Source organism: Prionailurus viverrinus, chromosome X, assembly GCF_022837055.1.
Source record: "Prionailurus viverrinus isolate Anna chromosome X, UM_Priviv_1.0, whole genome shotgun sequence".
In the NCBI taxonomy this organism is placed as follows: domain Eukaryota; kingdom Metazoa; phylum Chordata; class Mammalia; order Carnivora; family Felidae; genus Prionailurus; species Prionailurus viverrinus.
In genome coordinates this window covers 32,423,373-32,447,276 of record NC_062579.1, presented here as the reverse complement: position 1 = coordinate 32,447,276, position 23,904 = coordinate 32,423,373, and the positions used below count along the sequence as shown (strand labels likewise).

The window sequence follows — 23,904 nt, the reverse complement described above, 5'->3', positions numbered from 1 at the left end:
CTCTCTCTGCCCCTCCCCCATTCATGCTCTGTCTCTCTCTGTCCCAAAAATAAATAAACGTTGAAAAAAAAAAAAAAAAGAAATAAAATTATAACCTTTAAGACTTTATCTTAGTCCTTCCTATTTTGACTGCTTACTTATTCGTCTTTTGAATACCACAGGGAAATTTAAGCTTTTCCTACCTCTAGTATGAATTCACCACATATTCTGTATAAATTCAGTAACAAGAATGGTAATTCAGATGTCTTCCTTGTCTTGATACCAAATCTGAGACAGCGAGAATAAACAAATGTAAAAAAAAAAAAAAAAACAAAAAACGAAACCGTTTGTATAACAAAACTGCCAATTCTGATTAAAACCCTGTTTAGTTCGGCTTTTACAATACAAAATAGATTTAGTATTGAAATGACACAAATTTGGAATCATTAACTTTATTTGTCACTCTTTATAGACATTGGTCCACTTCTGCATGAAAAGTAGGGAGCATCTCCTTCCACTTAATATTCCAGAGAATGACGTTGTACCACAAACCATTAACAGTAACTCACACAGGGGGAAAAGTTACTAAAAGATTTTGTATTCAAGCCCCAAGATGTCCCCCAAATATTGGTTTTTGTGGGTATAATTATAGGTAGCTATAACTCCACAAAGCTAGTTTCTTTTTAGATCAGTGTAGTATTTTTTAACACCCACACCATGACCTGCATCACCCAACTTTCAGGAGAGGTTAAAAAACAGCTATCCTCTGTCAATCAGATACAGTGCCCAATCTAAGTAACTGTGTAAGAAGCACTCTTATAGTTTAGGGCTACTTGAAGTTAAAAAGTTTCTATCTTGTTGCAGAGATATTTACATCAAATTAAGACATTTACACATAGTTCATAGGATGTAACAACTGAAATATTTTCACCTATCCTGTGTAAGGAAGTTATTAAACACTCATAAGTTTCTCTAATTCAGTGCATTTTCCCAACATAAATAACACAAGCTATTCTAAATGTTTTACATTTATTTCAGTGCACATTTCCAAATGTTAAATGGAATGAAATTATATTAAATGGTTATATCATATTTGAGCATATTATGGAATCTAATCACACAAATCAGTTCACATCAATATTATAATTCACTTTAAAAGAACATCACAGGCACACAGAACAAAAAAATTTTTTTTTATAAATTTAAAGTATACCATCTACTTTCAACTACACTAAAAGATTTAACAAAACAGCCAATTTCCAAACCCCTTTTCTAAGTCTGGCATAAGGAGAGTTCAATCCATTCGAATCTTCTGGTTTGTCATCCTATAAATAATGCTGTCATATCCAGGATCCATGTTCCAGATATTGTAAGAGGTGACAATCACAGCCAAGGCCAAGGCGATCATTATCCAAAGTACCATGTTGAAAACCACTGAATACTCAAGGTTATACTTATATGCAAGATTATAGGGGCTTGGTGGGTTCCTCTACAATGAAGAAAAGAAAGATATCAAAAGGGAAGAATTTTAAGATAGGAAATTATCCCAGTTTGGTAGCTATGATTCATTTATCTGATGATCACTTATTTCTAGGTGGAATCAAGACATGCTTATACTAGGAGGAACCAAGAAGGGGAGCTTTCCCAGAAAAGGTAAGCACATGGTCAGTGGAAGTATAAACCAGTCCAACTGCTTGAGAAAATGGGGCAACACCAGTAACCTTGAAAGTGTGAATATCCCATGATCTGGCAAGTCCACACCCTAAGAACCACTGCTGCATGTACCAAGAGACACGCACAAGGACATCCATTAACAGCACGGAAAATGCGGCACATCCACACGACGGAACCCACAGCAGGGAAGACTGAACTACAGCCTGTGTGACCCTTGGAAACAAGAATGAGCAGCAAACGATACAGCAAAATACAGATAGTGTGATTCCATTTATGTAAAATTCAAATACAGGCAAAACCAAACAACACTGCTTAAGGATAAATCCATTAAGTGGTCAAACCGTAAAGAAACAAGGGCATGATTAACGTATCAGGGCAGCAATTACCTGTAGATGGGGAGGGTAGAGAGAGAAGACGAGGTTCCTAGGAACAAATATTCCCTTCCGCTTTATACAGTATTAAAATGTTTTTCCTTAACTAGCACCACACACATTACATGTTTGTGCGCATGTTCATCCAGCTGGGGCTTGGTGGAGGTGGACTCTATTCCAGGCCTGTGCAAAGGCACCGTTTGGGAAACAGTTCATTCTGACTAGAGAACAAAAGGAGGGAAACCGCAGATGTGGCTCGAGGGAAAGTATGGAGAATCTGGCCTGGAGCCTATGGGCAAGGAAGAGGCACTGACCCGTTTCAAGCAGGAAGTGAGTGACAGGACCAGGTTTGTCTCGAGAGAGAAGAGATTGTAGCCCCACAGACCCAGCACCTGGTGTGCTGTAAGCACGCAAACGTTTCCTTAAACACTTCAAACTAAGAAAGCAAGCTAGTGATTTCCGTCGGGGGAGAGAGGGTGGGCACACACACATGGGGGGAGCCTAGAGAGGAGGCAAACGTTAAGGGATTTCACCCTCGAAGACCTTTCTTTTTTCGGGGTAAATGGGTTCCCTATCCCTGTGTACATCTCCCTGCATCTTCATATATTCACAGAGATCATCATGCACAGTCATCACCACAATCGAATTGTAGAACGTTCCCATGACCGTAAAAAGAGCCTCAAGCTCAAGGCCTCATTTCCAGTGAGGTTGGCAAGACTGTCAGCACAGAGTTGAGGGGCAGACGCTGGACACAGACCACGGGTCTGGGCAGAATGGTGTTTATTCCCAGGAATGTTTGGTACCAGTCTCCCATCTCAAAGTGGTTTCGTCTATTAGTATTAACAGATAGGAAACTTTAAAAATTCAGGTTACATATGTAGAATGTTAATTCACAACCTTGTAGGTAAAGAAAATCCAACAACCACCACCTGGTTCTTGCTCCTCACCACGTGCATAATTTCAGAAACTACTTCCTAATAAACCCACTTTATCCATTATAAATTCAGCCTAACACCTCAGAGCCAATTCACCTCTACAAAACTGGTTTGTCAAACTCCCTAAACAAGGGTACCTTCTTCAAACTGGCACACTTCTCTTTGGAACTGCTTCACATAAAACTAGCGGGCCTGACGTGGACAATGTTGAAAGAATCTAGTATTTAAAGTCTCTGGTTACATTCAAATCTTCCTTTAAAAACAGTGTCCTGTGGGGTGCCTGGGTGGCTCGGGTCATGATCTCACAGTTTGTGAGTTTGAGCCCCACATCGGGCTCTGCAGTGTGGAGCCTGCTTGGGATTCTCTCTCCCTCTCTCTCTAAAAATAAACAAACTTAAAGTTCTTTTTTCTTGACTCCTTTATTTCTTTAAATTGTTCTGTAGCCTATACCCATATTCTTCTGAGGTTTTTGGTGGTCTAACGGACGCTTTGGTAGCTGCCTTGCACTCACGGTGGACTGGCTCCACCTGCTTTATGGTGTTCTGAGTTCACATCTGGGGACGCCCCCTCCACTGTGGCTCGTGGGGAGGGAATGTCCTACTGGAGGTTTTACACAGACTCCTGCTGGGCACCGCGGGTCTTTACCAGCCTGGGACCAGGGTTTGTATTAATTTCTTGGCCTGGGGCTTTCTGGAACTTGCAGGTAATAGAAATTTGAGCCGCACACCAACAGGAAGGTGGTCCTGTGGTTAAGAATTCCCTAAGAGACATTTCCATCCCCAAATATACCCCGACTACATAGGGCCCAAGCTGCCCTTCTGTCTCCTGCTGGTGGGCAGATGACGGTTTTCTGGTCTACCCTCTCCCTAAGAGCAGAGCCCTGACAGAGTCTCACAGTTTTATATGGAGGGGTCAGTTTCAAACCCCACCCTTTCAGGGAGCCAAGGGCCTTGTTTCCAGTCTCCTGGTAGCCCAACTGGAAATGTGCCTAGGGTAGCCTGCTTACTAGTTTCCAAGTACCTCTTCTTTATTTGCTCCTTAACAATTTCCCTGTCTTGAGAGCTAAGCTGTGCACTCAAAAAGCTGTTTATGTTTTATGAGTATTTCTAAGTGCCCTGCAGTGGAAAAATTGGATTGTCTAGCTTGCCATGCTGTCTTAAATCAGGTCCTCCAACTCCAATTACAGAATGAAACCACCTCAAACCAGGCACCTCTAGCTTACCTTGAACAGGCATTACCTCTGACCATCTTTAAGTGCCACACCGCACTCAGTAAAACTGAGCACGGTGGCGGCTGCAAATGGGTCCAAAAGGGAGTGTCTACAAATGACGGGGTAGCTAATTGCTCCACGCTATGAAGCCAACCGTTAATAACGGCCACACGACATTCAGGAGTATCCGTGATGCTACTCTCGTATAGGTGCATGTATAACATGTAAAGCACGTGTTTTGCTATGGCTGGCACTCTTGCGCAGGACCCTCTAAATGCTTAAAGCAAGATCCAGGCCAAAAACTTGTGGTACACTACCAGGAGTATACAGAGCAGATCGTAGCAAATGAGGGACTATGCCACACAGATGGCATACCTCCTGGAAAAGCAGACTCCACGTGCTGAATCCTGCCACTCCTTGCTTTGACACATTTGTCCCGAACTCAAATTCTTGCTCTATCTGATTACAACCCCCAAATCCTGGCAAAACACGTATGTCTATGTGAATAAGCAACCTGTGTTTTCATTTAAATCGTTTTTCAGATTTCCTGACTGTTCTTCCATGTCTCCCACAGGTGATCTAGGACTTTGTGGGTTTTAACTTTATAGTTTTAAAACAGGAGCTAAAAATGTACTCACCTCTTGTTTTGCCTCAAGAATAGTCCTTGTCTTCCTCACAAGAGATGTGTCAAATGATCTGACGGTCACTAACTCTACCACAGCATTCCCACCGTAAAGGTTATACATGTCATCTGCAAACTGAAGAGGTACTGACATCACTATGAATCACAAACATGTATTTATTAAAATAATTTTAAAGCCCTGTGCACCTACAAGAACATCTGCCTATTGGCTAATGAAATACACTATGTCTTAAAGGTTTGATTATGTTAAAATATTCAGAAAAGTTCACCTTCAACATATATTCAAATGTTCAAAATGAAATTAAGAAGAGACAAGTTGTTGGCATGTAAATTGGGGGAAGGGAAGTGGGAAAGGGAAATGAAAATCTTCCTAAGTGGTCTCTGGTTCATCACAAACACCTAGAAAGCTTAACTCACCGAAGACTTGCAGGGGAGCAACTCCAAGGGCAGAGAAAAACTAGCATTTATTACACATGTACCACACATCTACTCAGTGTCTGGGATTGTGCTAAGTGCTCTCCTTCGATGATTTCCATAGGGCTAATGGGGACAGAGTTTCAGTTAGGGAAGAAGAAAGTTCTGGCAGTGGACAGTGGTAACAGTTGCACAACAATGTAAACGTATTTAATGCTACAGAAACGGACACTTAAAAATGGTCCAAATGGCAGATCTTGTGCGTATTTCACCACAATAAAAAAAGAAAAAAGTACTGTGCTGGAGTTAGTGATCTGCCAACATTAGAGAGAGACCTCCTGGCGCACACCTCTGACCCACTGTACCCTGGGACATGAAAATGAGGGGTCCTCCAAGAAGGAGAAACTTCAATTAATGGTACTTCACTAAATGGATTTTTCCACTGAGAGGCTAAAAGTGAAATGGTCACACTCTAACTGCTCAGTAATTTACCTTTTGCAGAGCATCGACAAGAATCTTCGAAGCATCTCTGAATTGTTCAGAGTCTTCCCCATAATGTTTCCCAATTTCATCCAGACCTGCCAGCTCCAGCGAATATAAATCAGGAGAATGATCCTTGGCTAGATGCTTATGTCGAGACAACTTAGGAGAACAAACAAAAGGAAGTGGATAAAGTAATGTCAGACACAGCCACTTGAAGTTTTATACCTGACTAGGCTGAACAGAACCATACCAGTGTGCCACAACACACAGTCTACTAAAACGGTGGCAGACAGAATCAGTTGAAATGGGAGTTTCCGAGAAACCCAACACAAATCTCATTTTTAAGAGCAGTTTTAAGACTCCTTGAACATTTAATAAAAGCTCTTTAAAAAAACTCCTTAGTTAAAAAACCTCAGATAGGAGGGAATGTTCTGGCTAGCTCAGTCAGTAAAGCATGCAGTGCTTGATCGCAGGGTTGGGAGTTGGAGCCCCACATCGGGCCTACGCAGAGCTAACTTGAAATAAAAAAACCTTAGATATGAGCCGGTGTATGAAAGAACAGATAGTTGGACCAGTTCGATCCCAAGAGAGCATGAGCCATCAGTGCTCAGAGGGCAGATACCTCCCAGATGCCCTCCTAGACCACCTGGGCTGACCCCTAGCAATACACCTCTAGACTCCCCAAACCAACCTGCTGAAAACTTTGGGCAATAAATTCAGAAGACAGTATACAGGTAAGTTTTCTTATTTCAGTAACAGGAGGATCTTTTCGAAATTATTCACACAGGGGAGCCTGGGTGGCTCAGTCAGTTAAGCGTCCAGCTCTTGATTTTGGTTCAGGTCGTGATTTTACAATTCGTTGAGTCTGAGCCCCTCATCGGGCTCTGCGCTAGCAGTGCAGAGCCTGCTTGGGATTCTCTCTTTTTGCCCCTCCCCTGCTTGCTCACTCTCTCTCAAAATAAATAAATTTCAAAAGTATTTAAAAAAAAATCACTCACACACACACACACACACACACACATACACACACACACAATATACTGCAGGGATATTTATTTCCTTCCTTGTGACAGCATTATTAGTCCAAACTGTTGTTTCTATTTGTTTTTTAAATTTTATTTTAGATAAAGCACGTGCATGCACAAGCAAGAGAGCGGGGAGAGATTCCTAAGCAAGCTCCACGCTCAGTGCAGAGCCCAACCCCATGATGGTGAGATCATGACCCGAGCCAAAATCAAGAGTCAGATGCTCAACAACGGAGTCATCCAGGCACCCCTGTTATTTCTATTTTGGACCCAAAGATAAAGATAGAGGAATCGGGTCTTAATGTCTCTCAAGAAATCAACAGCCCCGTCAGGACTACAGTGAGGGTGGCCTTACTCCCAGGCCTGTGTCCTTAGAAGATACACTCCCTGTCTCTCCCAAAAGCAAAAATGCAAAATAATTTCACTGTAACAAGAGAGGAGTTCAAAATTCCCAACACCACTGATTTCTCAATTTTCGTGCTATCATAACTCTAGGGCATACTTAATCAAACTTCAGTTGGTTTCACTATCATTCAAGGATTCTCAGGAAATGTCTTTTGGAACCAAAATAAATGAAACTGAAATACGAGAGTAACCTACTTACCAAACTTGAAATATCGTGTAGCACTTGCAATTCAGAAAGAAAGAGCAGATCGACCTGCAGAGAACCAAAGGAAATAAGCATTATTTTAAATCTGCACCAGAGATCTGCGTTTTGCCATTCATCACATAAGGAACAAGATACTACAAATGTTAAGCACAGTAAGTGACTTCATGCAACAAATGTCCTCCATTTGGCAGGTTCACTTCAATTGAAAATGCACATAAAAACATTATTTCCTAAAAAAAAGGTGATGGTCATTCCCAGCGCAGGGACTACCACTCAACAGCTGTGTTTCTGATAAAGGCACGATAAAGCATCCAAAGTCTCAAGGGGCCTTCCCTCAGGGCATCACAATACTCTGACACGCTGCAGTGAGATCCCGCTGCAGTGAGATCCCGCCAGCGGCCCCGCCTGCTCCGCTTCCTTGAACATGTTCCGCAGCAGAGCAGAAAAGATGGTGGCCCTGCTCAGCCACGGGAGGTGAAGAGGGGAGGCTGCCACAGAGGTGGCATGCCGCGTGCTGAGGCTGATGGGAGTGAAGAGTGAGTGCCTCCCTCCACTGTATTGCTGAGAATCAGGAAGAGGAGGCAACGCGTCAGAAATGGCAGTAACGAGTATCGGCCTCTACGTAACCAGATCAACACAGCTCCACCCATCGGGTGGTTTGTGTGACTTCTGGTCGTCTGCATTCACTGGTGGCAGCCCTCGCACGAGAACGCAATACTCATTTGCTCAACTCACAAAAAAGAGTCTGTCTAGTCAGGAGATTCGTTTAAAAATTACACTAAAGGAAAAAAAGAATCTACTCCAGCAGTCAATTTGTAAAACTTGTCATTTCCTAAAATTGCAAGTTTGCTCTCATGTCAGAGAGCATAAGGAATGGGAAATTAGTAATGATATTTATTCATTCAGTGACAGCACCACTTACTTCATTGTTCCTACTCAGAGAATTGAGGGGAAGTGAATTGAGAACAGAGTTTTCTTGAAACAGGCGATTGCGGAGCTGTCGTAATGTTACTGAGAGGTCTTCAAAAACCGAGTTCGCCTTCCCCACCATATACACTCTCTGCAAGAAGAATCCAAACTTTTGTTACAGTCGGCAGATTAATTCTAATATACAAAGTAAATACAAAATAGAATATAGGTTATATATACTATATATATACAGAGCATATACAATCTTTCATAAAAGTAGGTTTTTAAAAATTTATTTAGAAAGCGTGTGTATGGGAGGGGCAGAGAGAGGGAGAATCTCAAGCAGGCTCTATACTGTCAGCATGGAACCCAACACGGGGCTCGATCCCATGAATCATGAGAACGTGACTTGAACCAAAATGGACGCTAAACCGACTGGGCCACCCAGGCACCTCCATAAAAGTAGTTTTAAATTTTCATTACATAAGGAAACTTATTAAAATAATTTTTTTAAACATTTATTTATTTTTGAGAGAAAGAGAGAGAGAGAGACAAGGTACGAGCAGGGGAGGGGCAGAGAGAGGGAGACACAGAATCTGAAGTAAGGCTCCAGGCTCTAAGCTGTCAGCACAGAGCCCGATGCAGGGCCTGAACTCACGGGACTGTGAGATCACGATCTGAGCCAAAGTTGGAGGCTTAACCGGCTGAGCTATCCGGACGCCCCAAGGAAGCTTAGTTTTTAAAGCATCTTCAGTAAAAACTGTATCACTTACCTCCTCACTGGGAGCCAACTGCAAAACTACCGGAGTTTCTTCAGAAAATAAGGAGTGAATGGAATTTGCAACGCTGTCAAGGCTAAAAGGAACTGCCTGAAATTTAAGAGTAAGACCTCAATTATCATTGGAACCCAAGGGGTAAGAAAAATCATTCAGCAACAAAAGAGCCTTAAAAGAAAACAAACAAAAACCCCATCATTTCCTATGTAAATTCAAAAGACCCCCATCATTTCGAAACATAAACAGCCTTTTGAGGGTGCAGACAAAACAGCCCTTAGTGGGCCAGGAGTATGTATCTCCCAATAAGCCTTAATGGGAAATAACTTGCCAACATGAAGGACACAACACTCTTGCACAAACTATCATTTTCTGGTCATAGGTCATGTATTTTAAGCAGGAAGTAATTTGGCTTCAATATGGATTAAGTGTGTCACAATGAATGTATATTCTACTAAAAGGTATTAACTTGTATGTAAGAGGAGGTCAGAAGAATTTAATTGAAAGAGAACTAGACTTCATTTTCCATTTCAAAATTTTTAAAATGCTGAATTTAGGGTTCATCTCCAGATAGAATGAAGACTCAGACAAGGCATAAAGTATGTCATAAGAATTTTGAAGCCTCTATCTTGGGACCACATCAAATTAAAAGAACCAATTGTAGCAAAATCTACTTTTTTCTTGAAATTGTTTTTACTAAAAGTATAACATACATGTAATAGTGCACAAATCTTGGGGTAACAGCTCGAGGAATATTTACAAATGGATATGCTCATAAAGCCCAGGCAGATCAAGACAGAACGCTATCAGAGCCCTAGAAGCCTCCCCATCCACTCTCTCCACGCCCAAGGGTAACCAAAATTGACTTCCATCCGCATAAATTTTTTAACCCCACGTTATTTTTAAAAATAAGTTACAGTAACATTTCCCCTCAAAAAATTATGCTATCCTCAATATTACTATAGTCAAACAGCACTATAATAGCATTTTTGTTTTTAATGGAGATTTCTTACAGTGATTGTTTTCCGGTAATTCCCTTTGCTAACATGGTATACAGGCAGAAAGAAATATGATTAATAAATCTTAGATGAAATCCCAGCATCAAAATGAAATTGATCAATTTCATGATACTGTAAAATAAAACCAACTTTTCCTCACTCAAGCTGTGTACTAATTCTTCGCAAAATTCTCTTAAAATAAGTTCTGGAGACACTGAAGAAGGAGGAAGTCACACTTGCAAATGCACACTGTCATGGTGCCCGAGGCGGCCCCGAGTGCTCTCCTCTTGCAGTCACACAGTTCACCTCAGGCTCTGGAGGGAACACAGGAGACGTGACACACTCTCCAGCCTCATTCCACCTTGTCAAATGGCACTTGTGTCAGGAAAGTGCCAGATTAAAGGTAACATATCCTTAGCAATCAAATTGGAGAAGCTAGAGTCAGATAAGAGCCAAACTGTAAAGGGAAAATCACACAGACCACTAAGCTCAGAAAGGAAAAGGCTCAGCTGCTTAAAATCTGGCTCGTTTTCTTCCACTGTATTAGAAGGATGTGTGTGTTTGTCCCGGAGAAAATGAAATTCCTGTATCTTTAGACTTGACATTCTAATGAGAACAGCTGGCTAATCAAGTAGAAGCTTCATTAAGGGGAATTCTAAGACATTCTGCTTTTGCAGGTTTTGTCCTCTGAGCCTTGGATTTCATTCACCACCTACTGCCAGGAAAAGTATTAGGAGCAGTCAGTCAGGGTCAGGCAATAACATGAGCTCTTTTTACAGCTTCTACTCATGTAAAATGAGGCTGGTCTGTTAAAAATGTTGAGTTTCAGATTGTATGTGATTTAAATTCTTAGTAGCATTTTGGATATTTAATAATTTTTTTTAAGTTTACTTATTTAGGGGCACCTGGGTGGCTCACTTGGTTAAGTGTTCGACTTCAGCTCAGGTCATGATCTCACTACTTGTGAGTTCGAGCCCGTGTTGGACTCTGTGCTGACAGCTCGGAGCCTGGAGCCTGATTTGGATTCTGTGTCTCCCTCCCTCCCTCACGCTCTTTCTCTCAAAAATAAATAAACATTAAAAAAAAATGTTTTACCATTTACTTACTATGAGATAGACAGAGAGAGAGAGAGAGAGAGAGAGAGAGAGAGAGAGAGAGAGGTATGAATGGGGGGATGGGGGAGAGGAAGAGGGCAAGTAAGAATCCCAAGCAGGCTCCATGCTGTCAGCACAGAGCCCAATGCTGGCTTGATTCCCACAACAAGATCATGACCTGAGCTGAAATCAAAAGTTGGATGCTCAACCGAGCCACCCAGGCACCCCTATATATTTATTTTAAAAGGATCTTCCACAATGATTTTCACAGAAATTGCATACTTAATAATCTTACTATGATTAAAACCTTTTTAAAATCTGCCTCTTTTTTAATGTTTATTTTTGAGAGAGAGAGACAGAGACAGGGCATGAATGGGGAGGGGACAGAGAGAGAGACAGACACAGAATCTGAAGCAGGATCCAGGCTCTGAGCTTTTAGCACAGAGCCCGAATCAGGCTTGAACTCACAAACCACAAGATAATGACCTGAACTGAAGTTGGACTCTTAACTGACTGAGCCACCCAGGCACCCCTGCCTTTTTTTAATAGGCTCCATGCCTAGTGTGGAGCCCAATGCGAGGCTCAAACTCACAGCCCTGAGATCAAGATCTGAGTGGAGATCAAGAGTTGGATGCTTAACCGACTGAGCCACCCACGTGCCCCTAAATCTGCCTTTTGATTTTTATTGTTCCCTTTCTTCCATTTGTGCTGAGATTCTTCTGGTTTTTTAGCTCATTGATTTCCAATCGTTTAAACTAACATGTAGCATTTACGGCTATAAATTTTCCTTATCACTTTAGCTGCACCCCACTATTTTTTAATATACGGTACATTCACTGGTATTTAGTTCCAAATAATTTCAAAACTCCCACTGTGATTCTCTCTTCAACTCATGAATTATTTGGGAGCACATCTATTCCAACTAACTTTTCCTGTCGACTTAAGAAATTTTTTTTCAAGAGATATATAGAAAACCATATACAAAGTTTAGGGGTGCCAGGGTGGCTCAGTCTGTTAAGTGTCCGACTTCAGCTCAGGTCATGATCTCATCGTTCGTGAGTTTGAGCCCCGCGTCGGGCTCTGTGCTGACAGCTGGGAGCCTGGGGCCTGTGGCCTGCTTCAGATTCTGTGTCTCCCTCTCTCGGCCCCTCCTCTACTCATGCTCTGTCTCTCTCTCTCTCTCTCTCTCAAACATAAAATAAAATAAAGTAAAATAAAATAAAATAAAAAAAAGAAAGAAAGAAAATGAGGATTTACCTCTCCCACGTCTCCAACCACACAGCCCCATACATGCACTCCATTTCTCTATCTTCACCCTCCCAACAGTCATAACTTTCAATGGATCCATATCATTTCATTATTATGATGATTACACAATATTCTCAGCCTAGCCTTATACTAGACAATTACTGCTTTTCGGTTTTGCTCTTCTAGTCCCTAATGGCAATAGGAAATCTGCTATCTTTCTACTCTCATTCCTTTGTAATGACAATGTCTTTTCTGTGACAGCTTATATGATTTTCAGTGTGCTTTAAACCTGAGGAGTCATCTATTTTGTTTTTATCACTTCCAAATACATTTTCATTTATTTATTATTTCTTACTGAACCGTAGTCGACACGCCATACTCGTTTGCAGGTGTACAGTGATTTGACATTTATATGCATTAGGAAACGATCACTATGGTAAGTCTAGTTACCATCTGTCACCAAAGTTATTACAATATTATTGACTGTATTCCCTCTGCTTTACCTCACATCCTTATGACGTGTTTCATAACTGTAAGTTTGTACCTCTTCATCCCCTTTACCTATTTCCTTCATCCCCCCTACCCTTCCAAATACATTTTTTTTTAGTATTTTGAGAGAGAGCGAGTGAGCGCATGAGTGGGGGAGGGGTAGAGAGGGCAAGAGAGAGAATCCCAAGCAGGCTCTACAGTGCCAGCGTGGAGCCTGATGCGGGGCTTAAACTCACGAACCATGAGATCATGACCTGAGCCAAAACCGAGAGCTGGACGCTTAACTGACTGAGCCACCCAGATGCCCTCCAAATACATTTTTAAGGTATCGTTTTGTGGTTTTCAGATTTAAGTGCACTGTGGTCAGAGAGAGTGGTTTGATACTAATTATTACTTGTTGAGATTTGCCTCACGGTCTAGTACATAGCCCTTTGTAATAACGTCACGTGTGCTTTGGAAATACTAGACCACAGAAAGTCTGCAAAATTCCTCCCAAACCATCATATAGACCAGTCTTACAATGCCATGAAATTAGAAACTGAAAAATCAAAAATTACTTGAAAAGAACCCACACGTTAAACACTTCTAAATAACTCATGGGTTAAAGAAATCACAATATAAATTATGAAATATTTAGAAGTGAATATCAATGAATGCATCACCTATCAAAAGCATCATCTAACTGTGTCATAGTTTGTATCCCTTCCTTTAACTCCTTCACAATGTTAACGTATGTATTTTCAAATGTCTTTGAGATTGGTCAATTATCTGTAGCTCTAGGGATTAATTTGGTTTGTGGCACCTGCTGACTCTCTCATGACATTTTTTTTTCTTGCAAGGGCTTTGTAAATTCAACTCATTTTCAATTTTTTTTTTTTTTTAACCAAACCAGCCCCGGGCTGTGGAAGTTCCATATGCGGTGGGTCATGGGAATTTGGAGCACAGCACTCTGCACAGCACAAGCCTGTAGTTCTGATTTCTCTTGGGAGACTCTTTGGGTCCCACCACCGAGAGCGGTAAGCCAGCCCCTCTATGGCAGCCCTGGGGCAGTTGGGGCTTTAGCAGTCCTCCTTCTGAGGACGAGACAGCACTCTACAGCCCCTGGCTTTCTGCAAGGAACATAACTCCAGCTTCAGCTCTTGCTCACCGCTGTGGCGTTTGAGTTTCCCATTCCTATCTGGCAGCTAGGTGTATTTCTTCCTTGTCTGAAAGTTCAGTTACGCACATAAAAGCATTTTGGTGACTTCTACGTGCCAGCAGTGGAAGGAGGGTCTCTCACGACAGCTCAGCCAGCCATACTGCCTGAAGAGCCAGTGGAGGAAAGAGTGAAGCAGCAAAATAGCCTCCAGTCTCCTTCTTACACAAAAATCAGGTAAAATTCGGAAGGGAAAGTGACAAGACAATGCTCGAGAAAATGTAGACAAGAGAAGTGTGCTTAGAACACAATTCATAACGACGGCTGACAAGATTAAAAATGCATGCCTTTAATTTTTTATAATAAATACTCACATTCTCCAGAGGGTATGAAATGACACTGCCTGGGGGTAGAGCGAGTTTGTCTACTCCCTTCACCAACACCAGAACAGTAGCCCGAGGACGATGGAACAGGTTACCCACCGCAAGTCCTGGCCAAGAAAGGTCCTAAACATTGGAAAGCATGAAACGGTGCTTAATTATTAAGTCCAGAAACCATTTCCTCAGTAACATCTACTGAGCAGAGCCAAGGGGTTCTGGGATGACACTGGCAATGAAAATTCACAGGGAGAGCCAAGGTTTCGTTTAAGGCAGCAGCTGTAATCTAATGGAGGATACAGATTTCAAGCTCCTTCGTGCTCGTGCACTTCTATGGATCTGAGATGACAAAGTCAGTCATCTCACACCTTTTGTGGAAGAAAACAGACAAGTAAACAAAATGCAGGTACTTTTCAAATTCCAGATTACAAACTATTCTCTTCATATAAACATGGACGTTTTCTTCCCCCACATCATCACTTGCCCTTATCTACAGCATGGCTTCTCTTTCACAGGGACGCAGCAAAACTATCACCAAAAGTCTTCTCTATAGACTAAGCTCTTCATAAAAAAAATTCCTGCTGGAAGTAACCCATATTAATTTACTAATAATTATTTCTAAGGGTTATTTTGACAGCCATTTTAGTCGATTTTAAGTTTGTAAAGAATTAGGTACAAAGTTCATCCTTAAACGTAAACAACCAGTCCCGGCCACACAGGGAGCTCAGGGGCTCCACCCACAGGCCCAGTAGAGAGTAGCTCCCAAGCGTGGCTTCTGGTTTCAAGGGCACTCAGCACCTAGGAGGAAAGTTCCTTTGAGTAACTGATGATATCTAGAGGCCACATCAAAAGCACCAGATTTATGAAGTGGGAAGAGATAATGACAGCAAGACAGAGCAAACTGCATCTCCTATCTTCTAGCCCTTAACTTCAGATCTCTCACACTGACAGGATCTAGGCCCCCTCCACTACATCATGTAAGCAGCCAGTTACTCAACAGGTTATGGCTTCATTGTGGGAAACCAAGGTCCTAGGCTATCCCACAGCTACTGACCACACTATCTTCTTAAACTCAGGCAAGATGCACATGCATTTTATCATTCATAATAAACTGCGGTAGGCTGAACGTTTGTGCCCCCCCTCCCCCCCCCACCGCCCGACACACACACACAAATTCAGGTTGAAAGCTATTCCCCAATGTGGTAGTATTAGGGACAGACCTCAGGGACCTGATTAGGTCATGAGGACGCAGCCCTCATGGTGGGGTTAGTGCCTTATAGGCTTCCCCCCGCCAATCTGAGGACATGAAAAGAAGCCAGGGGTCTGCAAACTCGAAGAGGGCCCTCACAAAGAATCCCACCGGGCTGGCACCCTGATCTTGGACTTCTAGCCCTCAGAACTGTGAGAAATAAATGTTTGTTGTTTCTATACGCCACCCAGTCTATGGCATTTTGTAATAGCCCGAACTAAGATAAAAAAATATATCGTGTACTGAAAAATAGGTACAACTATACATCCTATGAATTGGACAGAGGCATTCTCTCATATACAAAGAACACCACTACTCTGAAGAATTACATGGTTAATGACTTATGATGATTGGGTTTCATAAGCAAGCTTATAGCACATCTCTAAATCTCCCCAACTACAAATGAGCTTTTTTACTTCTCTAATCTGTACCCGATATACCTATGTTTGCTTGTTGCTTTCTTGGGCTATTAGCAGAAATCAGCAAAAATACTTTCAGAATTAGCTCCCAATATCTTTTTTTTAAATACACATACTTCTTTAACAGAGAAGCCCATGGACAATGCAGCCACGTCTGGGATTCGCTCTCCTGGTATAGGCCAATTTCCATCTCGGAAAACAACAGACCCTGGTGATCTTAATATACTAAACTCGTTCCCCAAAACACCTGGAAGAAAACAGATTAATAAATGAATGATCAACATCATAAATCTTTTGCACCCACGTTGAAAATTATTAAATATAGAACATGTTTCCCCATTCTTGACTTAGCATACTATATATTATTAGACAAAATACTGAATCAAAAACATCAAATTATTTTTCAAAGTACTGCTCTCAGAACCTAAGTCGATACATTCTGCTCTAACAGAGGCACAGTTATGAAACAGGATTCTCCTAATGATCTACCTGCCTTCCTACAGGTAGCCCTTAAACAGGGGGGCATGTGGTACTTCGGCAAGAATTAGAAATCAATGGCATTTCTCCAGCATTTAAAAATGCAAACAAAACCCTGGCACAGACTAAAAAGGAAGAAACTTGAAATCCCTATTATTATGTCTGCCCTCAACCCTGTCTTCAAAATGCAAACTCATAAAATTCCTAGTCTTTCACTCTGAAACTTTAGCAAGTTCGCCTATCTTAGGATGGAGATCTTTCTTTACATCCCATAAGCAAATAAGGACTGTCAGACACTGGGCAGAGGCAGTCAGAATATGAACACGTCATATGAACCAGACAGAATATGAACACATCAGACTTCAGAAGCAAAGTAGTCTAAGAAAGAGTATTTCCGATGGGTGTATCAAGAGGCTGAGGAAAGGTATTCTGTAATAATAAAGCCCACTAGTCTAGCTAGGGAGCCTGGGATTAACAGGCGAAGGATGAGAATAAAGGGACTATTTGATAAGCCCTCCGGGGGGCTAAGGATGAGGTCTTCGGCCTCTTCAGCCATTTTGTGTTAACCCATGATGTCTAGCTTACACAAGAACATGTAACTAATGGAAACTTTCAGATTCCTATGAAAAGATTAGCTCCAAGTCCAAAACAAATCTTAGCCATGCTTACCTCGTATGAGAAAATTAGACTTTAATAAAGCATCACTGTTATTCTCTTGACCTCAGGAAAGTATCACTTATGGGGTATGGGAATAAAGTTGGAAGCAACAATAAATGTTTTGGTGTTGCAGTACTGACAGTAAATAAAAGGCCTCAGGATGGTGCTGATACAACATGAAGAGTTATGAGTTTCAATTCAGCGCAGCCGCCAGAGCAGGAATTTCCAAAATGTTCTAGCCGAAGGCAGGCAAAAAAAATTAGCAGAATGGGATGGCTGTCTGTAACTGATGGACACCTTGGTTCACTCAAGTAGTGGTTACTGCAAACACTAAGGAAAATGGGGCAGCAAGAGACCTATACTTTCCAAGTACCATACACATATTTGGGTCTGGAGACAGTCCTGTTCTACAATATGACCCTAATCACTCAACCCTGGCAAAGAAAGCTATACGGAATGACTTTGCCCCTCAACGTTGTTGTTGTTGTTTTTTTTTAATGTTTACTTATTTTTGAGAGAGAGCGAGAACCAGGGTAGGGGGGAGGTGGGGGCAGAGAGAGAGGGAGACAGAGGATCCGAAGCAGGCTCTGTACTGACAGCAGGGAGCCCGATGCAGGGCTCGAACTCACGAACCATGAGATCACAACCTGCAGTCGGACAGACGCTTAACCGACTGAGCCACCCAGGCGCCCCTGCCCCCAACACTGTAGACAGATCCCCCACTTCTGTGCCTGTACAACAGTCCTTCAGAAGTCTTGAGCTTTAGAAAACCTTATGCTGTGGCTCCCAGACTGAGAAACTCTACCAGAATATAACCAGGGAGGGAGGACACCACCTCAACTTACAAACCCTACATTTGCCAGCAGTCATCTCCACTGTGCCAACATTCCAGTCCCCTGAAAAGTCCTTCCTTGTACTGAACTGAAATGAGCTTCCCAGCTTCTTGCAACTTACTTTATCACCCCGACTCAGTCTTAACAGATAACCTCACCTCCAGTTTCAAGAGAAAACCGAGGAATCCCTCCCACTGCCTGCTTCCTCTCCCTACCACAAATTTATCTGCACCAGCTCCTAGCCTTATCTCCTCTCCCTCCAGATGTTGGCAGGGACGTCCCTCCAAGAGTCTGACATTATCCTGGCATTCAGCCTTCTTAGGGACCTTCATCTGCTCACCTATTAGTCATTCAATGTTTATTACGCCACTATTCTGGGAAGACAACCGATCAGGAGTCAGGCGGCTATGTGGTTGTAAGCATAAAAAGCTGGCCCTGCTGAATATAAGCTCCACGAGGGCAGGGATTTCAGTTTGTCTTGTTCACACAATATCCCCAAGAGTGGGAGAACAGTGCTGGACACATTGGTGCTCAAGAAATAGTTGCTGAGTTAATAAAAGCCACACCTTGCACTACCAACTTCCCCTTTTCAACTGGCTCTTTCATTTCAGCATAAAAATGCACTTAGAGTGCTCCCATTCTAAAATTACAACCACAAAAAACCCTCCTTTGGGCCTACCAGCCTCTGCTTCCCTTCAGAGGAAGAATCCTAGAAGAGTAATTAACCACCATTTGCTTCTCTACTTCATCTCACATTACTACCTAAACTCCCCCATGCCACTGAAACCACTCACCAAACCCAAAAGACAATTCTCAGCCCTTAATTCATTTAACTTCTCAAAGCACCTGATACTGAGCAACTCCCTCCTTAAAAATCTTCCTGCCTTGACCCTCATGAAGTCCGGGCTACTGTTTTTTTCCCCAGTCCTTCTGGGACTTGGTCTCTTTCTCTTCCATCCTTTAAAACAGTGATGTCCTAACTTTTTAGATTTCAACTGTTTCAGTACAAAATCTGAAAGTAGCCCCAATATACACATAAAGTACACACGTGAGGACAGACTATACATTGATAATACATTACAAAACACACAAAAATAGAAATGTTTTAAAATGTTTATTTGAGAGAGAGAAAGAGCAGGAGCAGGGGAGGGACAGAGAGGGAGAAAGAGAGAATCCCAAGCAGGCTCCACACTGTCAGGTCACAGCCTGACACAAATCTCAATCTCACAAACTGTGAGATCATGTCCTGAGCCGAAATCAAGAGTTGGACACTTCGTCGACTGAGCCACCCAGGAACCCCAAAACAGAAATTTTTTTAAGAGGATGAGGTAACTGTGTAATATTCTTCCCAATTCAACCATGAGAAAACATCAAACTCAAATGGAGGGACATTCTATGAAATATTGGACCATTAGTATTAAAAAAAAAAACAACAACGGGGAGTCTAGGTGGCTCAGTTGGTTAAGTGTCCAACTCTCCATTTCAGCTCACCTCATGATTTCCGGGTATCCTGAGTTCAAGCCCCGCACTGAACTCTGACAGTAGAGCGTCTGCTTGGGATTCTTTCTCTTCCCCCTCCCCAGCTCACGCTGTTTCGGTCTCTCTCAAAATAAATAGATATACTTAAAAAAAAAACCAACAACACAGGAGATTAAAATGGACGTTCTAGTACCCTCTTCTGGCATCCCAAGAGACCCCTCATTTGAGATCTGAGGGCTCCATTCTTGACCCTCCCCGCTTTCCTATTCTATATCCCTGTCCCTGGCTGAGCCCAGCTACTCCTCAGGCTGCAAACACTACAACACCGATGGCTCCCAGATTCTTCCCTTGAGCCCGAGACCCACAGACCCAACAGTCAGCTGAGCAGTTCCTTCTAAGTCCCACGGGCCCTTCAAACTCAATAGGTTCCAAACTGAACTGACCGTCTTTTCACAGGCTCCTTCAGTATTCTCTATCTCAAAGGATGACACCACCTTTCATGCAGCTGCTCAAACAGGTCTTTAAATCCTTCCTCAGCACCACAGCCAATCAACTGCCAAATTCTGTGGATTTTTTTCTTCTTATCTCATATATCCCTTCCCCTCCAGGTCCATTTGCACACTCCAGGTCCTTACCGGGTTTGCTAGAACTGGCCGCCTTATGACCTGTCACACCATTCTCTGAGCCAGCCTTTCTAGAACCTTTTCAAAATAAGGGTGTGCTCATTCACCCACCAGTTTAATCACCTTCACTTGCTGCCCAGAGCTTTGGAGACAACCCAAAACATAACACCCAAGGAACTTCACCAAACTTACTTCTTCTGGGATGTCCCCAACTTAACTCTTATACATTCAAGCCCCACCAAACTACTGGTTCTTTTGCACTCACATCTCCGTGCTTACACATGCCTTTCTGTCTAAACTGCCTTTTGCCCCCACCCCAACCTTTCACATATTTGCCCCCCTCTCCCCCCAGGGAAATTTCCCTCAGCTTCCCCATTCTGGGAGAGAGGGTAAGTATCCTTCCCTCTAGAACTCCCACCATACTGTGCTGTGATCAATGAACGGTGGATGGAATCAGTAAGAGAAAAAATAAATAGGGGCCCCTGAGTGGCTCAGTTAAGCATCTGACTCTTGGTTTCGGCTCAGTTCATGAGTTCAAGCCCCACACCGGGCTCCACTCTCAAAGTGCAGAGCCTGCTTGGTATTCTCGCTCTCCCCCTCTCTTTGCCGCTCTCCCAACTGAGCTCTCTCCCCTCCTCAAAATAAGTGAATAAGCTTTCAGAAAAAAATAATACATAGGTCCTACTTTTGACCTCTGGGGCATCACTGACCACATCACACCCCTCTTCTACAGGACACTCCTTCAAATTCCACGTGTTTGCCCTTGGCCTTTCCTCTCCAGGCTAAACACCTGAATTTTTTCAAACACCCCTCATGACATGGTATTGATAACCCTAGTTCCCTTCCTCTAGTCTCTCTCCAGTTTAGTTAACACCATTTTAAAGGACTTCTATTTTTTCTCAAATAGAGAAGCCCAATCTCTTAAAGATGTTTTCCACTAAATCACATTTAGTCATTGTGGAAAATAGTAATTTAACCTCACATGACAAGACCAAGCAATGCAGAGCTGACAAGATCTGATTCTTAGTCTGTATGAACTAGACTATTCTAGTTAGGAAAGCATGTTCAAACCATGTACAGAAGCAATTACTTTGCCTCAGACCAAAAACAAACAAAAAACACCTGAACTTCACTGAATCAAAATAGTATCAGTCACAACATTAAAAGATGGAATTTCAGGGTGCCTGGATGGCTCAGTTGAGCGCCGACTTTGGCTCAGGTCATGATCTCACCGCTGGTGAGTCTGAGCCCCGCGTCAGGCTCTGTGCTGACAGCTTGGAGACTAGAGCCTGCTTTGGATTCTGTGTCTCCCTCTCTCTCTGCCCCTCTCCAACTCATGCTCTTCTTCTCTCAAAAATAAACGTTAAAAAAAAAAAAAAGACGGAATTTCAACAGACACTCAGTTAAATCCCAGTATCAAAGGGAAGATTCTGAAATTTCAAAAACTGTGGGTGCCTGGGTGGCTCAGTCGGTTAGGCAGCCGACTTCAGCTCAGGTCATGATCTCGCACTTCCCGAGTTCGAGCCCCACGTCCGGCTCTGTGCTGACTGATCAGAGCCTGGAGCCTGCTTCGGTTTCTGTGTCTCACCCTCTGTCTGTCCCTCCCGTGCTTGCCCTCTCTCAAAAGTAAATTAAAACATTAAAAAAATTTTTTTAAAGAATTAATTTCAAAAACTGAATTAAAAACATCCCTCAAAGTAACTTACTAGGAGTGCCTGGCTGGCTCAGTCAATTAAGTGTCTGACTCGATTTCAGTTCAGGTCATGATCTCATGGTTCGTGAGACTGAGCCCTGTGTTGGGCTCAGCACAGAGCTTCCTTGGGCTCTCTCCCTCTCTCTGCCTCTCTCCCGCTCATGCACACACGCGCACTCTTTCTCTCTCAAAAGAAATAAACAACCCTTAAGAAAAAAGTAACAGATAGATCAGGATGAATTTTCCAGAGCCAGGAGCAGAAACGAAAGGAACAAGACAACCCTAAAACTTGGGGGTATGAAAATAAGTATAGCTATCATCAACACACCACCCTGAGCACACCTCCAGGGATGGCCAAGACCTACAGATTTCAAGAATATCAGTGGTCTATACCCTCATGCAGAATTAAACCACCATTCCAAAAGTGGGTCGGGTCACCCCAGCACCTCACCAAGATTTTTAACCTACAGGTTTTAGGCACACTGGGGAACAGAGCCCCATTTCTCTAAGTTGTTCTCAACTTGGCCTCTTGTTTGCCACTGTCTGAGCCCCCAGGCCCCATCATTCCCACGCAGTAGCAGCATTTCCATTACCTGCACCACAACACACATAATGGAAAAGACCCACACTTTGAAGCCAGCTGTCGTGGGTTCAGTTCCAGCTTTGCTGCCTACTACTTGCATGGTGTTGGGTAATTTATTTAGGCTTGACCACCCTGTAAAGCGAGGACGATGTCCTCTTTAAGAACTGCTATAAAATTAAATGAATTCCATGATACACAGAAAGACGCCAAACATTAGCTGACTTGCTGAATACAAGAGAACCTAGGTTCTACCCTGAAAGCTACCATTTACCTGACATGTGACCCTAAGAACGTGACTCACATCTTAGTTTCCAAATCCTTAAAATGGAGAACCCTGACAAACTATTGAGAGGTACTCTGAATTTGCCTTTAGAAAGAATCCTATAGAAACAATTACTCCACCTCGAACTTTTGTATCCTGAAACACGTTAAGGGAAGAGAGGGGATTTCATCAATTACTGATGACAACCGCTAGAAAGGAAGACGGCAGAAAAATGCCAAGAAACGCAGCATCTGATGGCAGCTAAGAAGTCTGCCTTCCCTTTCTCGCAGAGGGCTGCAGTTCCACAGTTAATTGGGAAATGCATCCCCGTGCTTCCGGAGCCGGAAAAGACCCGCGGCAGGACCAGCGGACGCGCCTTCCTGGAAGAGGCGGCGGGCGGAGGCCGGCTCAGGTGCCCCCCACACGGCCCGGCCCGGCTCCGCCCCGGCGGCCCTCCAGACTGCGCCGCCACAGGTCGGTCCGAAGAGAAGGTCGAGGGGGAGGCGGCTGGGGCGAGGCCGCCTCCGGTTGCCCGCACTGCGGCACCCACCCCGCTGCCGCCCACCTGAGGCCGCCCCCGACCCCCGAGGCTCACGGACACCCCGAGCGCGCCCCGGTCCTCACCCGCCGCCAACAAGGACAGGAGCACCACGAGCACAGCCATGGTTCCGCGGCGGCCGCAGCAGTGCAGGGCGGCACGGACCCGGCCGGCTGAACGCGAGCGACCACCGCAGCGGGAGGGGGTGACGCTCTCTGGCTCGTCCCGACTGCCTGAGACCGCCCCGTCGTCGCCTCCGCTGGGACGGCTGGCGCTTTCTCCACCAATCGCCAGCTACGTCGCGGCTTGCGGGAGAGACGTAGGCTGGGGAACGTCAGGCTCTTGGGCGGGGCCTAACGTGATGGATGGGAAGACCTGCCAATGGTAGGCAGCGATTGAAGAGTCGAGCAGCTCCGCCCCCCGGCCCGTGACCACCAGTCACGAGATTGAGGGTAGGGCAGGGGGTCGGGGATGTGGGGGATGACGGAGCCAGTCGAGGGATCCTGAAGTGCCCACGGGGTGGGACTGGCTCCCAGGTGCGGACCCCTTGGCAGATCTCTGGTGACGGTCTCCAACCGGTCTTTCCTGGTCGCATGGCTCCGCCCCGCTACGAGTGCAGCTGTGGAAGCTACGGGCTGATTTGGATTTCCTTCTAACAATTGCACAGATGCTGAGCACCTGCTGGGAGGAAGCCAGGCGCCTTGGAACCCCGGCCCTCCAAGTA

The 23,904-nt window shown here is 43.7% G+C and overlaps 1 protein-coding gene across 2 annotated transcripts; it reads right to left on the bottom strand.

Moving 5' to 3' along the window:
- Positions 1 to 415: 415 nt before the first annotated feature.
- Positions 416 to 23,435, bottom strand: ATP6AP2 (ATPase H+ transporting accessory protein 2). Of its 2 annotated transcripts, XM_047844211.1 has the most exons (9): positions 23,267 to 23,435; positions 16,152 to 16,282; positions 14,365 to 14,496; positions 9,027 to 9,122; positions 8,267 to 8,404; positions 7,339 to 7,392; positions 5,719 to 5,868; positions 4,808 to 4,927; positions 416 to 1,468 (listed from the first exon to the last, which is right to left on the bottom strand). In XM_047844211.1, the coding sequence occupies exons 1-9, from the start codon at positions 23,304 to 23,306 to the stop codon at positions 1,274 to 1,276; spliced, it is 1,056 nt and encodes a 351-aa protein (XP_047700167.1). In that variant the 5' UTR covers positions 23,307 to 23,435; the 3' UTR covers positions 416 to 1,273. The 2 variants fall into 2 exon arrangements, with proteins under 2 accessions (XP_047700167.1, XP_047700168.1); XM_047844212.1 differs by lacking the exon at positions 23,267 to 23,435 and having other exon boundaries at positions 16,152 to 16,334.
- Positions 23,436 to 23,904: the final 469 nt, after the last annotated feature.